The sequence below is a fragment of the Babylonia areolata genome, chromosome 5 (genome assembly GCF_041734735.1).
Source record: "Babylonia areolata isolate BAREFJ2019XMU chromosome 5, ASM4173473v1, whole genome shotgun sequence".
NCBI lineage: Eukaryota > Metazoa > Mollusca > Gastropoda > Neogastropoda > Buccinidae > Babylonia > Babylonia areolata.
In genome coordinates this window covers 28867451-28895429 of record NC_134880.1, presented here as the reverse complement: position 1 = coordinate 28895429, position 27979 = coordinate 28867451, and the positions used below count along the sequence as shown (strand labels likewise).

Here is a 27979-nt window from a genome sequence, read left to right as displayed (position 1 = left end):
ACATCAAACCAAACGAAAAAAACAACAAATAACAAACAAACAAACAACAACAACAAAAGACACCAAGAACTCACGAGATAACAGAATTAACGAGTGTGCCTCACGTACATAAAACGACACGAAAGATCCCCACTACTGACATCCCACAGTCTAACCCTTTCTATACCGGGGCTTTATACGCCAGAAGCAGCAGGGCTTAGCCAAAAAGAAGAGAAGGGTTAGGGGGGGGCGGGAGGGGGGGGGCGGCTCGGCTAAGGAAGGAGGGTGAGAGAGAGAGTGGGGAGAAGGAGGGTGGGGTGGGGAAGATCAATGGAAGGGGTATGGGGGTGGGGGGTCGAGTGGGTGCCAATCCGCACCGCCATCCTTTCCCAACGGGAGGGATTCGAAGGAGGGAGGAGGGGAGGGGGCGCGTGGGGGTTGGGTGGGGTGGGGGGCGTGGGGGGAGATTTCAGGGGTTGGGGTTGGGGGATTGGGGGTGGGAGGGGGAGGGACTGGAGTGCCTGTTGATTTCAACGAGTCACCGAGCGTGTCCTTTTCGCAGGCGGCCCTGGCTTGCAGATGGCCCTTCAGGCATCGATCGTGGCACGGGGGGTGTAGCCAGTGTTTGACATCATTTTCTCTAGGTCACGGCCTGGGCTGCTGGCCGTTTGCTGGTCCCCTACCTCCCCTCCCTCCTCTCACTTCTGTCCCCCCCCCCACACCCCCTGGGCAAACCCCCTCCTCCTGCCACACACGTTCCCCGGGAGCACATTTGTTTTGTTTGGCGGCTTTAATCATTTTTTTTCATTTCTTCTTTGCTGACTCCGTTTTTTTATTTTTTTATTTTTTATTTATTCATTTGTTTATTTATTTATCTATGCATTTATATATTCATTTACGATTCATTTATTAATCAATTAATTAATTTATTTATGATATACTTATTTATCTGTTTACTTATTTACTTATTTATTCATTAATCTTATATATCTATTTACTTTGTTTTCTGTTCGCTAGGCTGTTTATATTTGTTTATGTTCAGTATAGCTGTAAGACTAGAATGTCGTTACATGGATAGAGGCATGGTATGGCAAAACCAATGTCGTCACAGCTCTTTAGGATTAACCGCCACACCCACCTCCCCCTACCCCCATTCATTCTCAGCATGAAATCCTACTGTCTACCAAGCGAGTCAAAAGAGCTTGCGGCAAGACCTGGGCCAGGATATGAATAGTATTTCCTGTTGCTCTCCCTTGACCTTATCCAGTTTCCAAGATTCTGTTTTGGAACTGGAAAACAAACAAACAAACAAACAAAAAATACTGTGATATAACATGCGATAGTATGACTCGACACATACGTTGCTGTTACATAATTTATATAGCTGATGCGACTGGAATTGCTGACAGTGTTTAAGTAGGATGAATTACAAGGAAAACTATAACGAAAGTGAACATTTGAAATAGTACGCCATTAGTCTATTAGTTTCTTTTTCTTCTATTTTCGCAGATTAAGAAAGATTGGAAATTCAGACACATCGCCCTTGTAAACTTATTCGATGATAGGACTAATGGTGTGTTCTTGCAATGATAACTGGGGGGAATTGAAGGGGGATGGGGGTAATGTTAGAGGAATGAAGTAAAGAGCCCAGCCTGAGGGGGACTGAGGTGTGTATTTTCAGGAGAAAAAATTCCTTTAAGACAACATAGAGTCAACCCCCCCCCCAACCTCCCTCCCCAATAAAGAAAGAAAAAGAGAGAAAGAGAGAGAGCCACCTTTCCCAACTCTGGCGGACGAGAAGAGGGGGAAATCCGGGGGATTAACTTGCTATGGGGGTGCAGCAATGTCTGTCGGCTACACCGGACCCCCTTTTTTCAACGTGGGGTGTGTGTGTGTGTGTGGGAGTGGGGTGCTTCTGGGCAAGCCTGTCCTGTCACGTGGGATGCTGCCCTGCACGTGAAGCGGGCCTGCCTTTTATTGGCCCGTTCGACGTAACTGACCCAATTATACCATCATCTAATTCCTTCATGCTTGTCAACACACTAAATGAATAATCACTGTCCCAACGCTAATTTAGGATGACGAGGACAGAGCGAACATACCATATTCCGGATCGATCCGTGAACGGGAAGTGGAGTGGTGGGGGTGGGGTGGGGTATTGGAAACGAGGGTGGGGGTGAGGAAATAGTGGAGTGGGGGTAGGGGGGGTATGCGGGGTGGGGGTGGTAGTTGGGAAACTGTTCGGAGTCTGAGTCCAGGCCACTCGGTCTGGGAGGGGGAAAAGGAAAGAGTCCCGTGGGCAGAGGACTGGGACGGAAAAGAGGAAGAAAAGGGACGAACAAGGCGTTGAAAGGAAGAGGGAGGGAGGGATGGGGGGAGATGGGTGGGGTGGGAAGGGTGTCATTTTGTTGATGGTGTCCAGTCCAGGAAAGGACTCTTGTCCATCCACATACTTCATTTTTGCAGTTTCTGATATGACGGACTATTAGCAAGAGTCTTATCACTGAGTTGCCGCGAAATGTTGGCCAAGAGGAGCAAACAGATAGGCCTGGTTTGCATCAGTTTGACCTGGTACAGTTAATGACACCAGACTACGAATTTTCTAGGGTATTAGTTGTTATTTCTGTTGTTAACTTGAACACACCTCTGTTTTGACTGTTTCATCCTTTGAAAATTCACTATATGTCGTTTTATCATTTTAACATTTAAGAAAAAAGTTAACTGACATTACATCTCTAGTTAAAAGGTTGTAATAATACGTTTCAACGAGTGAAAAAACAAACAAACGATTAACGTAAGGTTAAATGTCAAACTTAAAAAAAAAAAATAGCCACACAATGAAACAAAATGATCATTCAAAAACAAAAATGGTCAAAACATTTATAGGAAGCTCATGTATTCAAGCTGGACATAGTCCATGTATACGTGGCTGAAGTTTTGCTAAATGTTTCCAAGTACAAACTGAAAAGTTCTGCAAAGGTCTGCGGGTTTCGCGTCAAATAATATACAGACCTTAGAGATGAAAGTCACAAAATCAACTCTGTCTAGTCTCTTTAGCTGCCAGCCTCATTTTCACTTATTTCTGGCGAACAGTTAGCACGCCATCACTATTGTGCTGTTTTAACATTCCGCCAGTCCCATGTAGGCCCGCAAACTGCAAGTAATGATCTGCCTTTCCCATGCAAAACACTCTACTTCTTTGTTCCTTTATCTGTTCATTATTTATACTTTTTTGTGTGACTTCGTATTCCCATCATCTAAAACGGCGAAAGTAACTAGTTGAAAGCATAATGGTAAAATCTCTGTGTGTGTGTGTGCGTTCCATCTCTCTCTCTCTCAATAAATAGCTGCATCTCACTCATCCCTGATGTATACATTACTTACTTCCTTGCTTATTTACTGGACACAACACACACAGAGCCACACAGACACAGACACAGACACACAGACACACACACACACACACACAGACACAGACACACACACACACACACACACACACACACACACACACACACACACACAGAGCACACCTTTTACCAGGCAATGGTCGTTTGCCATTTATGCTGACTTCCCCCGACTCGTAACCCCACGGCTCCCCCCACCTCTACACATTGAACAATTCATATACACACAAGGCAAAGTTGAAGTCTTTACATGTGTGCTTGACACCAACAACATGTGTGAAACAAAACTTTACAAATAACATTGGACAAGGAGAATACACATCAGTAAATAAAACAAAAATATGGGAGTGTACAGGTGAGAAGATGTGGGTGGAAGAAAACACGTTACATACCACCCCCCCCCCCACACACACACATGTACACCGACAAATACACGCATGGAACAAAGAACAGTCATTACAACAACGACAATAACAAGTCATAATGATTAATGAATAGGTCTGAGACAGTTATGGGACCCCGAATATACAGGCAACTGGGCAGAGAGTGAGAGAGAGAGAGAGAGAGAGAGAGAGAGAGAGAGAGAGAGAGAGAGAGAGAGAGAGAGAGAGAGAGAGAGAGAGTGATGGGGGATGGGGTGTTAGGAGGAAGAGGGGCGGTTTGGGAAGGAGGGGATGGGGGCATGGGGAAGGAGAAAAAAATACAGAGTTGCTTTTGGCATGCTGAATATGATAATAATGTTATTGCTGCTGTGTAAATCACACTGTATTCTTCCCCACAAAACTGACACAAAGGCTTCGAAATGAGATCCGAGGAAGTATGAAGCAGGTTCATGATGACATGGGCTTCTGTTTTTGTTGGTGTCGGTTTCAGATTTTGTTTTTCAAAAACAAACAGGTGAGATCTGCACACCTTTCGTCGCTAAGGCAACGACTGAATGAGAAGGAAATCAGAATGATGCAGTGTAAAACGTTGAAGATGAAGAAGCCTTGCTTACTGACTGCAAACGTTCTGCATTCCACACATCATTATGACATAACTGAGTACACAGCAGCATATGACACGCATTCGATAAATCAAAATTGAAAAGGGATAAAAAGGAAGAGTTGGAGGGCAGGGGGGGAGGAGGAGGAGGCGGAGTAGGAAGAGCGGGGACAGAGGACAGAGAGGAAAAAGAAGAAGAAAGAGGGAAGGAGGGAGAAAAAGACGTTGGCTGAGGCAGAGAGACAGAGACAGGCAGAGACACGAAGAGGGAGACAGGCAGAGACACGAAGAGGGAGACAGGAGGGACACGAAGAGGGAGACAGGCAGAGACACGAAGAGGGAGACAGGCAGGGACACGAAGAGGGAGACAGGCAGAGACACGAAGAGGGAGACAGGAGGGACACGAAGAGGGAGACAGGCAGAGACACGAAGAGGGAGACAGGCAGGGACACAAAGAGGGAGACAGGAGGGACACAAAGAGGGAGACAGGCAGGGACACGAAGAGGGAGACAGGCAGAGACACGAAGAGGGAGACAGGCAGGGACACGAAGAGGGAGACAGGAGGGACACGAAGAGGGAGACAGGAGGGACACGAAGAGGGAGACAGGAGGGACACGAAGAGGGAGACAGGCTTGTAAACATAAGCTGCGGCACCACGTCATTTAAAAAAAAGAAAAGAAAAAAAGACACAGGATGCACATACGAAATAAAACATAAGATGAGTATGATTGTACAAGATGAAAACTGGACCCAACTAAAGTATATCTACACAGCTACATATTATTATCATAATTATACACAGTCACGTATTCACCATGCAGAAAAGTATTATGTACAGTAGGCCACAAAACGTCCACACAGCTACTACAGACAGGTATTTGACACAGCTCGTGCACCGAGGATCACACAACAGTCAATAATAAATAGGAGACCCCCAAATAATACATCAGTCAAGTCTACGTTAAAAACAAAATCTGTAGACCTATTTCATTTCAAAACATTTTGTGATATACAAAACCGAACCAAGACAAGTTATAGATAAAGTACTAACAAACACTTGAAGTCAAAATATGTCGATTATGCAAAATTCAAAATGAGAGAGAGAGAGAGAGAGAGAGATAGATAGATAGATAGATAGATAGAGAGAGAGAGAGAGAGAGAGAGAGAGAGAGAGAGAGAGAGAGAGAAAAGGATGGGAGATATTGCTTGGTACCTAACCAGGTGGGTTAAGTGGTATATCCAAGTTAAAATAATATGTTTTGTGAACAAATACGTAAAATGTGTGTGTGTGTGTGTGTGTGTGTGTGTGTGTGTGTGTGTGTGTGTGTGTGTGTGTGTGTGTGTGTGTGTGTGTGTGTGTGTGTGTGTGTGTGTGTGTGTGTGTGTGTGTGTGTGTGAGAGAGAGAGAGAGAGAGAGAGAGAGAGAGAGAGAGAGTAAACAAAATGTTTGAAACATTAAATCAGGCTGAAAAGCAGGAAGAATGAGCAAAGATTGTCAGCCTTTTGCATTCGAGATATTTGAGAGACAGATAGTATCATGCCAAGGCCTGGAATGTGACTTCCTTGGAATAGATGACCAATAACAAACTCAGAGTTTTGCCTGTTGCATGTTTTTTTTTTTTTTTCTCGGAGGTTTAGCTGGAAAAGAGAATGAAACAAATTGTTGTTCCTGCAATTAAAATGTGTGCACACGTAACTCAAACTATTTCCCACTCTTGTTCATAAAATTTCGTTGAATCGCTTTCAAAGCTGATATGTTCTGAACTCTACTGTCCATTTTAAAACTAAGAATATTATGACCGAAACTGGTTGATCTGTATTCTGACATGTACAAATACCAGCATTTGTGTAAAAAGCTTCCAAAACATAAAAAAGTTTTATATTACTGATATCATTATCATGATTACCATTACCAAAGACAACACAAGATAAAGAACAAAAATATGATGCACAGAAGAAAGGAGAAATAAAACGACAACCAAGCGAAATGTTGCGATATATCAATTTCTAATGCACACAAACCCATGACAAATTGAAACCAACATCCAAATGACACAAAAACCAAAAAAAACAAGAAAATATATCTGTACATCCACCACTGATCCTTCAATGATAGGCACGCTAAGCATCTAGAATAATAAATTATTAAATTAGTAAACACACATTTTCTCGGTTATTCCTGAGTGACTTTGCATAAATAAAACACACAGCTACGCACACACTGTCGCGTTACACAACTCTATCTGATACACTACCGATTTGAGCACACCAGATGGTACTTCACCACCGCAGATACATGTATACATCTTTTGACTAGATACCACTCATGTGTGACAAGAACAAATCACACCCCAAATTAAGTTACGAAAAAAAGAAAGAAAAACAACAACAACAACAAACAACAACAAACGCAAACGGTATGATGCATCCCCGTTACCTTGGACATGCACCACTGTACAGCAAAGAAAGAAAAAAAATCACCAACAATAAAACACACGTCTTCTGTCAGTGTTGGTTTGTTTTGTGTGCTGTCTTCTCCCCGTTGTGTATCATGTAGAAACGATTCAATAAACAATATCGCACCAAAGGATCAAACACAACACACAATCAAAAAGCTCACCAGGTCATCTTGAGTGCCACGTGTCTGTTTTCAAACCACCAGCTGAAAACGGCGCATCGCTCCACAAGGAAAGACGATAGCTTGACAAAACTTGTGCAAACCCAAAACATTCGCAACAAAACATGCACAACAATAAACATTAAACACGTCGTGATAAATTTGATTTGGCACTCTGTTTGAAAAGGCTGTGTGGGTAGTTTGTTCCTTCTGTATGGCCATGTCTCATTGTAACATAGTTTTCTTTCGGTAATGACTGAACGTTATCTGCAAAGAATTGTCTAGAGGTGCATGTACACACACACACACACGTGTGTGTGTGTGTGTGTGTGTGTGTGTGTGTGTGTGTGTGTGTGTGTGTGTGTGTGTGTGTGTGTGTGTGTGTGTGTGTGTGATGTATTGCTCTGAAGCCAAACATCGCTCGAACACAGAACCTTTTAACAAAATGAATACGGAAAACGACCCAACGAATAATTTTATGAAACACAATCCCCGGTCCACATGCAAAACTCATGTTCAAATCATGAAAACACACAATAATATGAAAACAAAGTTGCATAGTTGAAAGCAATAACACAACAATATCAACTCAGTTCAACACTATACAATGTAATACAGCAATTGAACAAACTCATCTCAATACATTTGTCTAAATCCAAACGGCACAAATTTAAAATTACTGAGTACACGTACAACAGTGTCATGGTTTTAGATACATGCATCGTAATACTATGCTAAAGCACTGACTAAAATATATGTGCATATGATGCAGTCAATGTATAACCGATGACTAAAAAGCATCCTTGGAAGTGACTGTGATCAATAGTGATCAATAATAATTAAGAAAAACAAGTGATCAGCAATCCAACTGATGAAAGGCATTGAAACATGTGTAACAGTTGAGATCAGCTAGCTATGTCACTGATGCGAACAAGTAAGTGAGACAGAAAACCTCCCAGTTGCATACTTGCAAACAAATTATTATGAACATACTGTCACATACACTGCAGCTATATGCTTAAAAAAACCGTAATGCATAGTAATGTAATAGAATGCACTCTAGCAGTACAATTACAAAGTACGAAATGATAGTCGGCCCGAGGTGGTGTTATCAAGGATGGTTAATACAGATGTTTTAAAGACAGTAACAACTTTGATATTATGGCATTGATAAAGCCTGGGTTTTGGTTTTTTTTCTGTCTCTCCTGTTATCTAAAAGAATGTTTATCTCTGTTTTTCCCCTTAGTTTTAATCAGAATATTTTTGCATGATATCACTACGAAGGCGAACATTCTTACGGACGATACATATTCTCATGCAAATCTGTATGTCAAACATTTCTCCTGCTAGCTAGAGTTGGAGTATTAATGTGAACAAACCACCATTCATTCCGATGGAAAACGGTGTGATTTATAAGTCTGTTTATAATATAGGTTGTAGACGTGACATAATCCTTCAATTTAAAGGATAATCTTCTGCGTTTTGCACTTACTCCAGACTGATCAAGGGCGAGTTCAAACTAAAACCCGTAAACAACTAATATAGTCATTGATCTTTAAAGAAAAAAGTACATCGTCTTTCACTTCACCCTTTGTCTTGTCACACACAGCACTGTACACACATCCATAATTCTTCATAAGCACCCATTGCCCAGAAAGATAACAGACAACACAAGGCCTGTACACGATCATGAAAATGCTTTGTCCACGTAGTACCTCTGACAAGGTACTAAACGTATTAGGCAGATCAGCTTGTGTGTAATGTGTCATGAGTATTCTCAGGAAGTGACGGGAAATAATGCATATGATGAACTCTGATCAGCGTCTCCATCTCAGCGTTTGCATTGAGTTCAAGTCATCTGACGTCAGCTTCTATTTCAGTAGTTCTCCATTGCTTTTAAATAGTTCTGAAAGTTTTGGACATCACAAAATCATTCAGCACGAAATCTTTTACACTGGAAGCGCGTTCTGGACAGCGAGTTCCGAACACATTCCCCCCATTTACGAGAACCCGTTTTTGCGTCCTGTGGAGACCAGACGATGCAGGCCGTTTTTGTGCTTGGGGCGATGACGAGGGCGACGAGAGGAGAGAAGAGTTTCCGTGGCAGCGGTGTGTCTGGGCTTGAGGGGCTGGACCTGCAGGGTCTGTGGCGGGAGGGTCTGGGAGGGGTGGCTGAGGGAGTAGTGTTCCTTCAGGGCTGACTCCGTGTGGAAGGTCATGCCACAGCACACAGGTTTCCGGGACATGCACACAGGCTCGTCACGCCGCACCGGGAGGCGATCCGTGGTGGCCGCTGCCGTGTCCTCTGCCTCCGTGTCCCTGGCGTCCGTGCCTTGCTGGCTGACACCCACCTCCGCTTTCGTGGCACCGTTACTGCTGGCTACAGGCTCTGCGTTCTCATCCAAGTTCTCCTCCCCGTCCACTTCTTCCCCTTCTTCTTCTTCTTCTTCAGCTCCCCCTTCTGCTTCAGCTCCCGCTTCTCCTTCACCTGCGTGTGTTTCTCCAGAAGCTTGTGACGCAGCATTGGAGGAATTCCGGGCGACCAGAGGTATGGGAAGCTCCTGGGGGTTATCTGAGGGAGGGGTGATACTGTCTCCGTCCTGTCCGTTGCAATGCATGTTGAGAGCACCAGCGGCGGCCAGTTGGTTGGTACCATAGAGAGTGGTCAGGATGTCGTCGCGGAGAGTGGGATCTGCCGAACTGTCCAACCCTGACTCTCCGCCAGACATCATCTTGCGATGGAGGTTGAGGTTTGAACTGTGGCGGTCACGGCTCCGCTTGGAAGGGAAGGCAGCTGAGCAGCCGTCCACAGTACAGCCATGCATCAGCTTCAGGTGGACGTTCTGGAAATGGATCTTAACGGAGAACTGGTTCTGGAAAATCTTGCCGCACAGGGCACACTTACGAGGGTTCTCTTTGTCCAGATATACCTGCAAAACATTGAACAATGATATGAATGGTTACATCTGGAATTGTACCGGTAACTGTGCTCTCATTTATTTCTGCTTGAACAAGTTACTGTCGGATATTCAGCATGAGTATTTAATTTAAAAAAAACAACAAATCGTTGTTAACGAGGAGTCCATGTGCAAGTTAGAATTTTTTCTTCTTGATACATAACAATTCTATTATTACTAAGACGACCTGATCTGCATGACGACTCGAGAGACCGAGAGAGGTAGAGATAGAGATAGAAGTAGAGATAGATAGATAGAGAGAGACAGAGACAAAGAAGCTCAGACCACACAAAGTAACCGCAGACTAGCACAGACCACACAGAAGGACTCTCACCTCACTGCCAGGGTCCAGCACAGCCATGCCGTCAGCAGCATCAGAAGAAGGGGAGGGGACTGACCCGCACGACTCCTCCCCGTCCTCCCCTCCCTCCTCCCTGGACACGGTGTTGTGGTTATGGTCGTTGTCGTCGTCGATGAGAGCAACGTCGGCGTTGGCTTCCTCTTTAGCTTCCCCCTCCTCGTTATCATCCTCAGCATCACCGTTAATGACCAGCTCGTTCTCCGACGAATCATCATCCTTCTCTCTCTGCTCTTTGGCAGCGAGGAGGAGAGAGGCGATTTGAGGGAAGTTGGCAGCGCCAGCTGCTTTTGTGTTGTTCTCCTCCCGGCCTGAGGGGGCTTCCAGTGCTGAAGGCTTAGTGTCTGGCTGAAGGTCCAGGGACTGTCCTCCCAATACATCCATCCCTCCGGCGCTACCTGCCTGAACAGCAACGCCGACACTCGCTGGAGGGAGACACTCAAACCTGGGCTGCTGCTGCTGCTGCTGCTGCTGTTGTTGTTGTTGCTGCTGCTGCTGCTGCTGTTGTTGTTGTTGTTGTTGTTGCTGTAGTTGTTGCTGTTGCAGTTGTTGCAGTTGTTGCTGCTGGTGATGGAGTTGTGGGGGGAAAAGGAGAGGCAAGCTTCCTTGCTGCCTTGCTTCCCTTTCGTTAGAATTGTCATCGCTAACAGCCATACTTTCCTCGTTCTTTGCACAGCGAGTCGGGGCGTTGGATTTCCGCCTGTTCCCTCCACGCTGACCGTTCACGTCGCCTCTAGCACCATCATCACAATCTGGGACGATCTCGGAGTCCACGTCGACATGTTCCGTGTCTTGCATGTCGTCTGTGGGCTGGGGGTGTGCGTTGGACGTCGCTGCTGCTTCAGGTTCCCCCTTTTCCTCGTCGCTGGTTTTACCTGTAGCGATCCAAAATGACAATATCATTGTAGTAACTCTAATATTTGTAAGTTCTCTGGTGTATGTGCTGGTAAAAATGGGTACACGTGGTAATTCCAACGATTTGGCTGACAACGGAAAAAAGTGGAAAGTTGATGTAATTGTTGGAAAAAGTATGTAAAACAGATGTTCGTAGGGAGGGGTGGAATGGCGGGACTGAGGATAGGTGGGGTGAGGATCTTCAGAAAATCGATCCATCGCCTGCTCCCCCCTCTCTCTCTTTCTATGCGTGTGCGTGCGAGTGTGAACTTGTTTATGTGCTTACAGATGAACTTAAAAAATGTGCTAAAATTCAAGTTCCATGTTTCATTTCACAAAGGCTACTTGTTCTCGAGGAAGTGTCTGGATTTGTTCCAATGTAGCTTTTATTTACCTGTGTGCTAGCTGAGTCGGTAGCAAAAGCAGCATTGACTTGAAGTAGTGTACCTTGTGAGTGGAGAGAGTCACAATTCTTTACAATTCGTTAATCTACTACTTATACTTAACTGTGGCCCACCTGGCCTGTATATTTATGCAGGAAACCAAAAAACCAGTACCTTTGTCTGAAGCGGACCCGCTGCTGAGGTCTGTGGGGACGTCCTGACTCTCCAGCTTGATGCGTTTTTCTGGCGGGCTGGTGAAGGGGAAGGGGGCCCCTAGCTCCATGAAGTAGGCAGTGTCCGCCCTCAGCAGTCCCCCCGCCTGGGCCGCTACCAGTGCCGGCGCCACAACCATGTTGGGAGAGCTGCTCAGCGACGTGCTGAGAGGCGTGCTGAGAGGTGTGCTGAGAGGCGTGCTGAGCGAAGTGGACATGGAGCTCATGACCTTGGTGACGGGCTCGTCTTCCAGTCCCTCCAGCTCTTTGCGTTTCTGCGGCATGTGCAGCTTGGGGTTGGGGTTGGCCGAGTGGCGGTTCCTGGAGCGGCGCGAGCTGAACATCATGTTGCAGCCCTCCACCGTGCACTTATGCATCTCCTTGAGGTGCACGGCGCTGTAGTGGATCTTCAGGGCCCCCTTGTCGCAGAACGTCTTGTTGCAGGCCGTGCACAGCACGCGCTTCTTGCCGTTGGGCCCGATGAAGGAGTTGCCGAAGTTGGCCGAGGGGATCCACTGCCGCTTGATGGGGTTGTTGGACTTGCGCAGGTGACGCGCCGCAGCCGCTGCTGCTGCCGCTTTGCTCTGGTCCGCCCCCACGGCCACGGCGGTGGTGGTGCTGGGGGAGCTGGCTATGTCCTTGGTGGAGTAGTCTATAGCGCCCATGGACTGGTCGTCATCGGAGTCATCCGAGTAGCCTGTGCTGACCTCCCCGCTCTCCTGTGGCTGTGCCTTCTGCGGGGTGACGCAGGGCGAGGGGGCGGAGTGCACGGAAGACGGAGTGGTGCTCAGGTTCCTCGGGCTGTCGGCCACGGGCGACCTGTGACCCGCTACGGCAGCCATGCTGGCCACAACTGTGGGCACGGACATGCCGGTGTTGGCGGGGGCCGGCAGACTGACCTTGTCCACCACCACGCTGCTGGGACTGGGGGCGGGGCTGGTGCTGGCCGTCAGCTCGCGACGGAACTCGTAGGCCTGGAGGCGGTTGATGGGCGGGGTGGAGAGCGGGGTGGAGGAGGCGGCGGGGCTGGTGGTGAGGCTGAGGGGCCGCGCGGTGGTGGGGGTGGTGTCCCTGGAAGGCGAGTAAGGCGTGGGGGTCAGGATGGGCGAGGTCAGGATCCTGGCCCCGGGCACGAAAGGCAAACGTCCGGCGAACATCTGTCTGGCGGGATCCAGCTTCATGAAGCTCTGCATGGACAGGTTGCTCCGCTCGATGAACTTCTTGATCTCGGACTCTGCCCGCGAGGTCTGCTTGCTGTAGGCGTCCTGCTTGTCCCGCGTGTCCTGCAGGATGATCTCCTGGGCGATGGCCTTGGTCTCCCCGAACCTCAGGAACTGCTGCAGGATCACGTGCTCCTCGTCCCGCGTGGCCATGCTCCACTTGTCCAGCACGCGGCCACTGCTGTCCTGTGGACACACAGAGGAACACGGGCTGCTGAAGTGTACTGACTTTGTTTTATCTTTCTTTTCTGTCGTATCTGTTCTTACATCGTTCACTGACTTTTTATATCTTTTCTGTCGTATCTGTTACTAAATCGTTAACACAAAGATTAGTGGTAGCGTCAGTTCTCCTATCTGGTTAGTTCTCCTATTATCTGGTTAGTTCTCCTATTATCTGGTTAGTTCTCCTATCCGGTTAGAGGAAGAAAGCGTGCTTTCTACCGACCACAAAAGGGTCATCTTAGAGCTAAGTTAGAAGAAGAAGAAGAAGAAGAAGAAGAGGAAGAGGAAGAAAAAAAGAAGGAAAATGGTGATTTTGTCGTCGTCATTAATAATAATAATAATATTATTATTATTATCATTGTTGTTGTTGTTGTCGTCGTTGTTGTTGTTTTGATGATGATGATAATGTGGCCGCCGTTGTTATATCTTTTATATGAAGCTCTGCATGATAGGGTTCTCTTTTCTTGCCCTTTTTTCAAGTCACAAAGAACAATGGATAGAAACACATACACCATTCACTAGAAACCAAATACTCCTCCGTCCCCTATCTAAGCCACCCACTCGCCCCCCCCCCCCCCCTCCCACCTCCACCCCTCACCTCCTCCACACACACTGTCCCCTTTTGGCGCACAAATCACAGTGGTGGTTCTGACGTTTTGAAAATTGTCAATATTTCATCTCGGCTGATTCATTCTAATCTGTGGAGGCAGTGGGTGGAGTGGACAAGGCCAATGATTGTTTTATCCTTGCAATATTTTCAGCCACCGACAAATACCTTTCTGTGTCTAACTTTTCGGGCAAGTGTTAAGGCAACTATGGACCCCACCCGTGGGAGCAAAATGGAAATGCAAAACTTTGCCATCAGAAAAGACAGTGTTCAAAACCTCGCCCTTTCCCAGAGTATCAAATGAAACAAGTTGTCCTGTCAACAGTAAAAACATTGTGTGTGGTCACCGTCGAAAAACAACAAGCAAAGACACATGCTCATACTCTTGAAACTTTAACTATATCAGTAGTGCCGAAAAGTGTCTGCGTCATAATTGATAAAAGGTACACGATGTTCACTCAACCCATTTGCACGTGTAAGGTCTTTACTTTTTCGTTCCGAAGCACTCACGCACGCGAGCGCGTATGTGTGTGCGTGTGTGTGTGTGTGTGCGTGTGAGTGTGCACGTGTGTGAGTGTGCGTGTGTGTGTGTGTGTGCGTGCGTCCATGCGTGCGTGAGTGTGTGCGCGTGCGCGGGAGCGCACACTACACACACATTTACATCCCTTCACTGCACAACACCCAGCAACACTCATGAATCTCTTTCAGCGAATTCAAACCCTTATGATTTTATTAGAACACGCTCCTTGGCACTTCTATCCTAGTTCTTCACGTCACATCCCTCTTCGCCTTAACCCTCCCTGCGCCCTTACCACCTCCCTCCCCACGTTTCCAACTCCATCCTCCCCCTCCTCCTCCTCCTCCACCTCCTCCCAGCAGCAACAACAAGAAAGAACAAGGAACCTTCCAAAACTGCTTGGTCCACCCATTCCTTCAATCCATCCATCCAGTCCACCACCACCCATCCACACACAACAAGCCCGCCACACAAACACACACACCAAACTAATTGTTGTCTCCGCCGTGGCGACAGTGGCAGAACGGGCACCCCGCAGTTATCGACAAACGACAACGAAGATGGGTTTGTTCGCTGGCAGGAAACTGGGGGCTGCAAGGTGCCAGTGCTTTATCTCTGGACTGGGGAATGGAGGGAGGGGGAGTGAGGGTCTCAGGCTCCTTGAATGGCGTCCTTGTGTCGTCTTGACGCCAATCTTTTCCAGAAGGCTTGCAGACAGAGACCCGACCTGTGCGACAGTGCTGGCTCTGTCGGAGCGAGTGGGTTGGTTGGTTGGTTGGTTGGTTGGTAGGTAGGGGTGAGGGATAGGGTAGGGCAGGGTAGGGTAGGGAAGGGAGCCGGTGACGACCTTGACCTCTGACCCGGCCCCTCTTTTTAAAAAAAAAAGAAAAAAAAAAGACTTTCCCCCTCCCCTTTGACGGCAGTGGTAGTTGACAGAAGTGGGCTTTTCTTCATGGAGGTGTCCCGTTTCTTTGCACGTCTTTTGGCTTTCTATTCCTCCCGTCCCGTCACTGCGTCTCCACAGCTGGCACCCACTACCCCCACCCACCCACACCCTCCATCTTTCCTTTCCTCCTCCTCCCCCCTGCCATTCATTCTCCCCCTCCACCTCCTCCTCCTCTCCTGACCTCCATGTTGCTCTTCCCTGTCGCCTCGTTCTCTCTCCTTTTATTTAACTTTCCTTTTTCTCTATCTCCAGAAATCCTGGTCCTACCCACCCACCCCCTTCCTCAACACACACCTCCCGGCTTCCCCTTCATTCCCGCGCACACCCACATGCATCCGTCACACATGCATTGAGGTTGAAAGTAGATGAGCTTCAACAGCTCACTCTCTCATGTGCCATTGTTTTCTTGTTGTGGTTAAATTACGAGCGTGTTATTTCTTTATTGACTGAATAGTTGTTTATCTAAATTATTCGTTTATTTATTTACCCATCTATTTATTTCAATCAATCATTCAGTCATTCTTTCATTTGATTAAGTTTCTGTTTTTATTTATTCATTTCAGTTGACAGCTTATTTCCAGATAATTAAGTACAGGACATTTGTTTTGGTGAAACACGAGCTCTCGGCAACAGGACAATGAAGACGCGCGCACAATTCATTTGCCAACGTTAAAAATGCAGGATTTCCTTTTCTGGACCGAGTCATAATTCCCGAATGCATGTAAATGCACAAACAACCTGTGTGCTCCAATCACACTGTAAGCATATTAGAGCTAAAGTTTTAACAAAACTGTGATTTCAAACTAAGCTGTTAAGACTGAAAAGCAGTCATTAATTTTGTCTTATCTTCCTGATCACAGAAGTATGAGGAGACAAAGAGTCCACACGATGGTCACAAAATGATCTGTGAAACAATCTAAGTGACCTAACTAAATCACACATCGAAAGAAACCACAAGACGTATAACTATAATGTATGCTTTTTAGGCTCGCAGTTGATGATAACTATTTCTTGTGCAAGATCTGCACAAAAGTGGATATACTCACAGTTTATTGCTTTTTATCTTTTTGTTGCATTTAGTTGCAGTGTCTATATTTCCTTACAATAAATATAACGAGTCTAAGTTTTTGAAGGGGGGTGTAAAAAGAGAAGACTGGAGTGACCAGCACGCATGCGCATGACCCACAACAGTCCTTGTTTTCAGGACACACACAGCGTCCTGACCTTTCTTGTCAAGTTGTCCTGTGACCTTTGCCTGCTAGCGTCATTCTTTCCTCCCTCACCCAACCCATCCGCCCCCCACTTTCCCTCCACCCTTCCGCTCCCCTAAAAACAAAACTCAGCGTCGCCAGGCCTGAAGGTGACCGTGACCTTGACCAATCAGCAAGCGGCAGCAGGCAGGGCAAGGTTCTTGTTCCCTGGTTCCTTCCGGAGAGGGATTGTACCTCAGGGACTGAGCGCAGTGTCAGGTTTTGGCACCAGATGGAACCCGTTAACCTGTGGGGAGTTCTAATGACAGGGCTCTGGATGGACGTCAAGGGAAGACGGTGGGATGGAAGGAGGGCGTCAAACATTTTTTAAACCGAGTTCCAGCATTATGGGGGACGAGAATGGGGTTGAGGGTGTCTAACAAAACTTTGGAAACGAATTTGCCTGGCTGAGCGTGTCAAAGGTTTTGGGACTGAATGGCTTGGCTTTGTTTGTGTCTCTCCTTTGTCCCCATTTAGTTTCAAAGCTGTGAATGACCAAAGCATGATCCGAAGATATCTGTTTTTCAACAGTTGTGATACACGGGACAATCCTTTTCATAAAAAAACATATTCACGATTTTCTCTGTATGATATTATCACACGAAAGGAGCATACATAATAGTTTAAGTTAAGCCTGGAACATGCATAATCATGACAATTTTGTCTGTGTCGCCATACAGATTGTTTGTTGTTTGTCTTTTTAATACAATTATCGCTCACGTAAATTGACACCTTTCGATTAACCAGTCCAGCATGACAATACGCATGCCAGTCAGTTGAGAGAAATACGATTGAGTGTACGTCTCTGAATATTTTTGCATTGTCTTTAAGACAAGGAATTCCTTTCCTCTGTCTTCGAATACGGCTATGTTCTACGTACACAATTGTACCAGATCAATATCATTTTGTTCAGTCCTGAGTATAATATCTACTGAGTGAAGTGAACGTAACCAAACGAAGCCACAAAGAGACAAGATTATGATGAATGCATCCGGTATGTCACAGGAGAGTTCTAAGATAGTTGCAGACATGTATGCATTCAACACGGAGGTAAGAAAAAAACAACAACTCTCTTTTCTCATAACTATGAATACAAACATTTGACGTAGTGACACGCACGGAATTCCCATCCCATCCCATTTTGATTTAATCTGTGATTTGTTTAAAAGACCGAACATGAAATTCCAGACTAAACAACATCATACCTGTGGATTCTGGATTATTAATAGCTCTGCAAAAAATTTGGAGAAACCATTAATGCACGTGCACACACACACACACACACACACACACACACACACACACACACACGCGCGCGGACACACACTCAAAAATACACACAAGCACGCGCACACGGGAAAAACAAGAGGAAAGGGGTTTTGGAAAACCACCAGCCGGTCATATATATACTCTTGAAAACTAGCGAGTTTACTCAAGTTCCAAATAATTTCCTACGCGAAGAGGTGGATGATGCGGCATGTGGAGAGATAAAGAGACTGGTGGTGACATGAAGACGAGGGAGGAGGGGGGTGAAGCCAAGGGGAAAGGTGTAGGGATGGTGGTAAAGAAAATGAAGAAAAAGAAAACAATAACGACGGAGAAGAAGAAGAAGAACTGTGTGTGTGTGTGTGTGTGTGTGTGTGTGTGTGTGTGTGAGAGAGAGAGAGAGAGAGAGAGAGAGAGAGAGAGAGAGAGAGAGAGAGAGCAAACTGTCCAGAAACTACTGAGCAGCCTCTCTCACCAGAGTCAACAAGTCCCTGGCACCAGGTTCTGGGAAATGTGTCACCGTTCTGTCACTTTTACCCTGACGCCATTGTTGGTGTGGTGGTAACTATTGGAAGGCTTCACTGTGTATCATCGTCATCAAGTGGGCAGTGTGCGCTGAGAGTGAGCGAGCGATCAGGACAAAAAGTAACAGAGACATTGTGTGTGTGTGTGTGTGTGTGTGTGAGAGAGAGAGAGAGAGAGAGAGACAGAGAGACAGAGAGAGACAGAGAGAGACACGGAGGAAGAGAGATGTGGGAATTGGAGAGAAAGATTGATTGGCAAACAGATAGATAAGATAGATAGACAGACAGACAGACAGATAGATAGATAGATAGACAGACAAAGAGAGAGAGAGAGGTTGTGGAGGAGGCGGCTGAGACGGGATGAACCAGAGAACCAGAGACAGAGGAAGTCGGAAACATAGGAAGAACGAACAGTCACAGAAGAAAGAGAAACACCCGTAGGTGCTTGAGGAGGACCCAGAGAAGCACTGTTTCCACCCGACCTTGGAACAATCCTGCACCACCCTTGGAGGCCTGCGCTGTGTTCACGATGGGTGCAGGCACGCATAGGACACTCCATTAGGAATTCAAGGACATAACTGCTCCCGAACAGAGGCAAAAGAGACCACAGGATGTAACTCGCGACAGCCTTAAAAGAAGTATCCCCCCATGGGTGTACCAGCCAGTATTTCATGACTGCAGAGCCCACCGGCAAAAGACACTACCCCCAGCTGCTGAGCACACACCCCACAGACCAAACCACCCGTACCCGCAGACAGATGAAGACGGTGACCACTCCAGACACAGCTATACGGTCTTTTGTCCCCTCAAGAGACAACCCCAAGTTGTAGTCTTTCCCACTGTCAACAGGACTTTCCCTGTGGTCAGTGGGTCTTTCTTCACCGTCACTGGACCTTTCTCCGGGGTCAGCCTAGTCCAGGCAAAGAAGTCGGAAGAGAGAGAGAGAGAGAGAGAGAGAGAGAGAGAGAGAGAGAGAGAGAGAGAGAGAGAGAGAGAGAGAGAAGTCGGAAACATAGGAAGAACGAACAGTCACAGACACACAGAGAGGAGAAAGACTGAGAATAGGGAGGGGTTGGTTGGAGAGGGAACAGTGCAGTTATAAAAGATGCTTTTGAAGTGAAGATGGAAAGGTGGTGGTGAATGAAGAGAGTGATGGCGGTGGGTGGGGCGTGGGGGAGGTGGCTGCAGAACAAACCCCCCTCTGTTCCTTGTTGTGCCATTTTAGAGTCCCACTCCACCACCACCCCTCGCTCCCTACACCACCACCACCACCACCCTCACCCCTCCACAGGCTTTGGGCCTGTCACGCGTTGCCCTGTGAGGTAACTCTCTGGGTTTGGTACCAGCAGCGGCGGGAGACGGAAGGGAATGGTGAGTGAGGGGGAGGAGGGGTGGAGGAGGAGGGGAGGGGCAGGTAGAGAGAGAGAGAGAGAGAGTGAGGGGTGGGGGTTGGGGAGGGGTAGGGTGTGGGGGAGAAGGAGGAAGGGAGAAGTCACGACCCCACAGTGACAGGTTGATGCCATCAACTGATCTGACATCCAAGAACCACGGAGATGCCTGGCTTCCCTCCCCCACCCCTATCCTCTCCCTTTCCTCTCCATACTATACTGCGCCCAATGCCCGCCGTTCACTGTTGACTCTCTGGCTCTGTCTGTCCCTGTCTCTGTCTCCACTTTCTTCCATGATGTCTCTGTCTGTTTGTCTGTCCGTCTCTCTGTCTCTGTCTGTCCCTGTCTCTGTTTTTGTCTCCACTTTCTTCCATGATGTTTCTCTCAATCTCTGTGTGTCTCTCTCTATGTCTTTCTCTCTGTCTTTCTGTCTGTCTGTCCAAGTCTCCACTTTCTTCCATGATGTCTCTGTCTGTTTGTCTGTCCTTCTCTATCTCTGTCTCTGTCTGTCCCTGACTCACTGTGTTTTTCTTGGTGTGTCTCTTGCCCCCCCCCCCCCCACACACACCCCCGTCCCCCCTCCTGTTGCTTTGACTTGTGTGTTTCTCTCTAGCTGCCTCTGTCTTTGACTCTCTGCTGTCTGTCTGTTGCTCTGTGCCTCTTGCGCCCCCCCCCACCACCCCCCCTCCATTCCGGCTCCCCTCGCTCTCTGTGTCTCTTTCGCTCTCTTGTGTGTTCCGCTGTGAATCTGCCTTTTTCTTTGCTTCAAACTGAATCTGTGTGTCTCTCTAGCTCTGTTTTTATACCTCTCTGTCACTCGGTGTGTGTGTGTGTGTGTGTGTGTGTGTGTGTGTGTGTGTGTGCGTGTGTGTGTGTGTGTGTGTGTGTGTGTGTGTGTGTGTGTGTGTGTGTGTGTGTGTGTGTGTGATACTCTCTGCGTTTCGGTCTGTGAATGTCTTTTGTCTTGGTCTTCGCCCACTCCCATCCACTCTCTGTCTGTGTCGGTTTACCTGTCCACGTCTCCTTCATTGCTTATTTCCCTGTCCACCGACCTTCCTCTGTCTTTCTGGTTCACTCTGTGTCTCCTTTTCTCTGTGTCTGTATGTACATATATGTCTGTCCGTCTGTTTCTCTTTCTAGTTCGCTCTGTGTCTTTTACTCTGCTTCTCTGCTCCCCATCCCACCCCCCTCTCTCTCCATCTCTCTCTCTCTCTGTGAACCTCCCCCACCTCCCCCTCCCTTTCCCCCTTTCTGTGATTTGACCGTCCCCCCTATCGCTGGCACTGGAACCAGAGACGAACCCCCCCAACCCCACCACCCCTGGCCTCTACACACCTCCCCCCCCCCACATCCCTCTCTTCCTTCCTTCCTTCATCCCACTCTCTAACCCCCTCCTTCCCACGCTCGTACCCTCCTCATCTCCCCACCCCCATCCTTTCCATCCCCGAGGCTCTCTCTCTCATCTGTCTCCATCTCTCTCTCTCTCCCTCCCTCTCTCCCAATCTCTCTCTCTCTCCCCCCCCCCCTCTCTCTCTCTGTCTCTCCTGCAGAGCGACACGCACACCATTCTTCACCACACGAAACTTTACACCTTGCACACAGGGAGGGGACGGTGGGGTGGGGGAGCAGGGGTGTGGGAGCCGGACCATGTATATATGTAGCCAGCAGAAAGGGGTTGTACAAGTGACAAGTGACACAAGAGTCGACCACATGCCCGGCGCGTTGGGCGGCTGATGGGGGCGCGTGGTGACCGGGTGCCGCCGCGGGGTTCTTTGGGGGGCGGCCGGGCGCTCCCCCTCTCGCCGGGCTCTCTTCCTCCTTCGCCGTCGACCACACCATAAAAATTACCAACACCACCACCACAAACAGTAACAACACCACCAACACAAAAAAGCAGAACGCTTAGCAACAACGAAACGCAAGACCCACAAACTACACAAACAATCCTCATAAGGCAAACAAACCAAACCCAACCCATACACCACAGCACAACCACAGACAACACAAGCAGTCAACATTACAAACACACAACCTCAAACTCATATCAATACAACCCCATTACAACAGCAACACACACAACCCCATACACACCAACCACACTAACAACCCCCTACCATCAAACACACACAACCCCAACCACACAAACGAACAACTCCTACCACCAAACGCACACAACCCCACCCGCCAAAACAAAAACAACCCCCTCACCATCAAACACATACATCCCCAGTGACACACACATACAACCCCCTCACCACCAAATACATACAACCCCAACCACACAAACAAATACCTGCATTAAATCAACTCCAACCGAACAAACTTGACCTTAAGGGTGTAGACGCCAATAGGTCGTTAAACTCCAATAGTAGGTAGGGGTTGTAGTGGTGGTGGATCGTAAACGGGAGGAGAAGGTTGGTTGGTATTGGTGTGGTAAAGGATGGAGAGAGAGAGAGAGAGAGAGAGAGAGAGGGCGAGGCGACAAAAAACGGGGGAAGCGAGGAGGTGACAGCACGAGAGAGAGAGAGAGAGAGAGAGAGAGAGAGACAGAGACAGAGAGACAGAGAGCGAGAGCGAGAGAGAGAGAGAGAGGAGGGGGGGGTGGAGGTTGTGGAAGAAAGTGCGTGGGAGAGCCGGAGGCAGCGAAAGACAGACGATAGAGGGACACACACACACACACACACACACTCACACAGAGCGAGAGCGACAGGAAAGGACAGAGACATACTACACAGAGACAAAGACAGCACAGCAAGTGCTTCAAGAAGCAGACAGGATGGGAGTACAGCAGCAATGCAGTGAAGAAGGGGCCCAGTTGCTCCAGTTTGTGGAGACCTGTCGCGTCAAGAAGCAGACAGGATGGGAGTATAGCAGCAATGCAGTGAAGAAGGGGCCCAGTTGCTCCAGTTTGTGGAGACCTGTCGCGTCAAGAAGCAGACAGGATGGGAGTATAGCAGCAATGCAGTGAAGAAGGGGCCCAGTTGCTCCAGTTTGTGGAGACCTGTCGCGTCAAGAAGCAGACAGGATGGGAGTATAGCAGCAATGCAGTGAAGAAGGGGCCCAGTTGCTCCAGTTTGTGGAGACCTGTCGCGTCAAGAAGCAGACAGGATGGGAGTATAGCAGCAATGCAGTGAAGAAGGGGCCCAGTTGCTCCAGTTTGTGGAGACCTGTCGCGTCAAGAAGCAGACAGGATGGGAGTATAGCAGCAATGCAGTGAAGAAGGGGCCCAGTTGCTCCAGTTTGTGGAGACCTGTCGCGTCAAGAAGCAGACAGGATGGGAGTATAGCAGCAATGCAGTGAAGAAGGGGCCCAGTTGCTCCAGTTTGTGGAGACCTGTCGCGTCAAGAAGCAGACAGGATGGGAGTATAGCAGCAATGCAGTGAAGAAGGGGCCCAGTTGCTCCAGTTTGTGGAGACCTGTCGCGTCAAGAAGCAGACAGGATGGGAGTATAGCAGCAATGCAGTGAAGAAGGGGCCCAGTTGCTCCAGTTTGTGGAGACCTGTCGCGTAGCAGCGAGTCACATACAGACCACAGACGGCAAAGAGAGAGAGGAGAAAGATAGGAGAGAAAGAGAGAGAAGGTGACAGAGAAGGAGAGAGAAAGAGATATAGAGACAGACAGAGACAGAGACAGAAATATAAGGGCAGAGAGAGAGAGAGAGAGAGAGAGAGAGAGAGAGAGAGAAAAGGGAGAGACAGAGAGAGCGGCAGAGAGAGAGAGAGAGAGAGGCACACACAGAGAGAGCGAGACATAGAGTGAGGGAGAGACAGAGGGAGAGAGAGACGGAGATAAGGGCAGAGAGATAGACATACAGATGGAAAGAGAGACAGAAACAAGGGCAGAGAGAGAAAGAGAGGACACACTGAGTGATTTAGGACTTGGACCAAGACGGACGAGAGGGGAGGGGGGGGGGCTAGTGGGAGGGGGGACAGGAGGGGTGGCACGTGATGTGGACACCCCTCACACTGTCGGTCTACAGTGGAATTTCGTCCTGATGCTGTCAGTGCTGTTGCTGCTGCTTTCAGTGAATCTTACTGTTGCTGCTGCTTTCAGTGAATCTTACTGTTGCTGCTGCTTTCAGTGAATCTTACTGTTGCTGCTGCTTTCAGTGAATCTTACTGTTGCTGCTTTCAGTGAATCTTACTGTTGCTGCTGCTTTCAGTGAATCTTACTGTTGCTGCTGCTTTCAGTGAATCTTACTGTTGCTGCTACTTTCACTTTATACCAGTCCAGCTGACTGCATAACCTGGGTATCAACAAATCTTTATTCAGAAAACACAATCATCATACACATGCACACATACACAAGGGCAAAGTGGCAGACGCCTATCTGCCATTACAGTGTCCGTGAGGGCCTGGGTCTGGGTTCGAATCGCGCTCTCACCCTTTCTCCTAAGTTTGACTGCAGAATCAAACAGAGCGTCTAGTCACTCGGGTGACACGATAAACCGAGGTCCCGTGTGCACTACGCACTTGGTGCGCTGAAATAGAACCCAGGGCGACAAATGTGTTGTCCTCTGGCAAAATTCTGTAGAATAAATCCACTGACTCTGATTGGTACACATATACATTATATATATGCATGTACTCAAGGCCTGACTAAGCGCGTTGGGTTATGCTGCTGTCAGGCATCTGCCCAGCAGATGTGGTGTAGCATATATGGATTCGTCTCAACGCAATGACGGCTCCTTGAAAGCGTGAAACTGAAACTGCACACACAAAACCAGCAGAGCCAAAACAACAAGCTGACAGGCAATGTGACTTTCATTACAATATCCAACTGATGATGTCTGTAACCGTCAACGTGTCCTTCTGGTGGTGTAACCTCCACTGTATACTTGTCAAAATAAAGCCTTCATGATGTGACTGCCCTGATGCTGTGTGTCTCTCCGCTCCTGGCGCCTGCAGCTGAAAGTAGCTAAAACTTTTACCAGCCTCTGTCCTGTCCGCTTCTCTGCCACCACATGTGGCCAGATGGGAGAAAGGGGGAGTGGGGGGGGGGGGGGGGGGGGGTTGAGGATGTGGGTGATGGAATGAGTAGGGGGAGGAGGCTGGGAGGTGGTGGGAGGGGTGACTTACAGGGAGGGGTGACTTACAGAGAATCTGGTGTGTGTGTGTGTGTGTGTGTGCCCCACTTGTGTGTGTGTGTGTGTGTGTGTGTGTGTGTGTGTGTGTGTGTGTGTGTGTGTGTCTTGTGTGTATTTATAGGGATGGGGAAGGGGTTGTATGTGTGTAACGACAGTAGACATACGGAAGGGCAAAGATGTATAAAGAGACAAGACAGATATCAGGAAAGAGAGAGAGAGAAAGAGAGAGAGAGTGAGACAGACAGAGACAGCGACACACACACACACACACACACATATATATATATATGTGTGTGTGTGTGTGTGTGTGTGTGTGTGTGTGTGTGTGTTATAGGCAGACAGAGGCAGAAACAGAACCAAGGAGAGAGATGAAGAAGGGGACGGGAGGAGAAACAGACAAAACAAAACAAAACAAAAACAAAAAACAAACAAATCAAAACAACAAACACCAACAAAGACAGAGACAAAGAAACGAAGGACGCTGCCAATACAAAGACAGGAGGAGGAAAGGGAGGGACACAGACGAGGACACAGAAGTGGAACATATTTACGCCCTGCCCCTGTGCAAGGAAGTTGCCGCTCTGGCACTTTCCGCCGGCCTGAGAAATGGGTGTGAGATTGGAAGGAGGGGGCGGGGAAGCCAAGGAAGGAGGAGAGGGGTAGGGGGTGGGTGGGTATGGAGACTTGACGAGAAGGAGGGGGTTTGGGGCAGGGTGGGGTGGGGTGGGGTGGGGTGGGGTTAAAAAAAAAAGTTTGAAAAGGATGGAGGCAGATGGAAAGGAAAAGAACGAAGAAAGGAGAGAATGGGAAGGGAGGGGGAAGAAGGGGGGCCTGGGGGGGGGGGGGGGAGGTTGGAGACGGGAGACAGAGAGAGAGGACAAGTCCGCACTGGAACAAGGGGACATGGTGTTGTACTATCCTCCCCCCAAAAAAGCTGCACATGGCTCCCAGTTTGTTTTAGCACCAGTGTGCCTGGCGGTTTGCGCGCCTCCGTCCGGGACAGAAGACAATACAGCCTACAGCCCCCTCGCTTCCTGACTGGGAGCCGGAAGAAAAAATAACACAGACTGCTCGCTTCCAGCCTTCGTCGTTGTGGGGACGAAAAAATAACATAATGATACCAGGTTTGTTAGCAAAAGAAGAAGAAGCAGAAGCAGAAGCAGAAGAAGAAGAAGAAGAAAGCCGAATATGAATACAGCCACCTCCCCACCCTTCCAAAAACACCAAACCAAACCAAAAGAAAACAAAACAAGAAAACATCCCCCTCCCCAAACCAATGACGAAGACAAATACTGGTAGAGAATATTATTGTTGTAATAATTGTTGTTGTCCAGACTTAGCAAAATCCATCACGACTGTTGTTAGGGAAAAGTTTAAAGTTTTTGTTGCTGTGATGAACAGTTAGTTGAGCATGTGGATAGTCTGATGTTTTATTCAAAACCTTTTTTTCTTAAATCATCATCATCATCATCATCATCATCATCATCATCTTCTTCATCTCCTTCTGTTTCGTGTATCATCATCATCATCATCATCTTCATCTTCTTATTATTATGCTTCTTGTGTCACACACACACACACACACACACACACACACACACACACACACACACACACACACACACACACACACACACACACACACACACACGCACACATACATTCCATCCGGATTTTTAGTTCTGAGCGCTGTGTCAGCCTTTAAAATAACATGGGAATCACGAGAACTGAAAAGCTGAAAATAGAGCCACACCGGCTTACAGATTTTCTAAGTTTTGCTCTTTTCTTTTCGTTTCTTTTTGTGTGTGAGAAAAATAGACAAGCACTGTGCCTTTCCACACCCAGCTTTCACTCCCAACAGGATTTACACGTCAGAATACCAAATGACAGGCATAAGCATGCACACACAACAAACATGAAAATGTTACAATAATACTGTCAGCGGAGAGAGCGAGAGAGAGAGAGAGAGAGAGAGAGAGAGGGGGAGAGGCAGACAGACAGACAGACAGATACAGAGACAGAGAGGGAGAGAGACAGAGAGAGAGAGGGAGAGGCAGACAGACAGACAGACAGATACAGAGACAGAGAGGGAGAGAGGGTGAAAGGGGAAGAGACAGAGAGAAAGCCTGAGAGACATGGACAGAGCCAGAGCCAGAGAACAACAACAACAACACACACACACACACACACACACACACACAGAGAGAGAGAATACAGTTCTTGTCTTTCTCTCTCTGACAGCGGGCGGGTGAGGCGGGACGGGGAGGGGCATGATCCAACAAAATGTCACTAAACTACGCACATCCAAGGTAATCCAACAACAGACAGACAGACAGACAGACAGACAGACAGACACACACACACACACACACACACACACACACACACACACACACACACACACACACACACACACACACACACATAAGCAAACACACGCATCCTGGCTAATTGGCAGTTCTGGCGATGGTCACGTTTCTCAGGGGTTTTCAGTGCAGCAGTTGGGCAATCTCAGTATGTTTTGCCATGCTTCATATCGTTCATTTACAGAGAGTGACAATGGTTCAGTTAGCAATTAAAATGGAATCCAATTCTGATTCTGACCCCTTTCACACAGAGATACAGACACACGGATACACACACACACACACACACACACACACAGACACGGACACTGACAAACACCCCCCCCCCCCCCACACACACACACAACACATAGGTTAGCGAGGAGAGACCAGAAAAAAAAAAAGAAATCCACAAAATCAAGACCCCTAAAACCCCAGCAGAACAAAGAGACCTCAGATGGGAGGAGAGTGTGTGGAGGAGACCCTGTGCTCTGACAAACAGCCAGCAGTAGCGCGACACACCACACACCACACTCATGCCCCCCCCCCCCCCCCCACACACACACACCCCTCCTCCTCTCCCTCCACACACACGTACACACCACCACCACCACTCCAAACAGCAACAAGCAGCAGTCAGTCACACAGGATGCACACAGCTGGCCCCTGTTGCTTCTGCAAGGCCGGGGACACTCCATGTGGTGAGTGAGGTACAGTAACAGACAGAACTTGACGAATCAGAACCTTCTTCGTCACTGCAAGGCAAATTGGGAAAGACCGAGGAGAAGGGGAGAGAGAGAAGGAGGTGGAGGAGTG

General features: G+C 47.9%; 1 protein-coding gene across 2 annotated transcripts in view; it reads right to left on the bottom strand.

Moving 5' to 3' along the window:
* Window positions 1-267: 267 nt before the first annotated feature.
* LOC143282014 (zinc finger protein basonuclin-2-like) overlaps window positions 268-27979 on the bottom strand; it is a 105937-nt gene continuing 78225 nt past the window's right edge. For both annotated transcript variants that reach the window (XM_076587432.1, XM_076587431.1), the window contains 3 exons: window positions 11754-13197; window positions 10279-11177; window positions 268-9917 (listed from right to left, as the gene is read on the bottom strand). In XM_076587432.1, coding sequence (XP_076443547.1) covers window positions 8988-9917; window positions 10279-11177; window positions 11754-13197 — 3273 coding nt within the window. In that variant the 3' untranslated portion in view covers window positions 268-8987. The remainder of the gene's footprint in view (window positions 9918-10278; window positions 11178-11753; window positions 13198-27979) is intronic.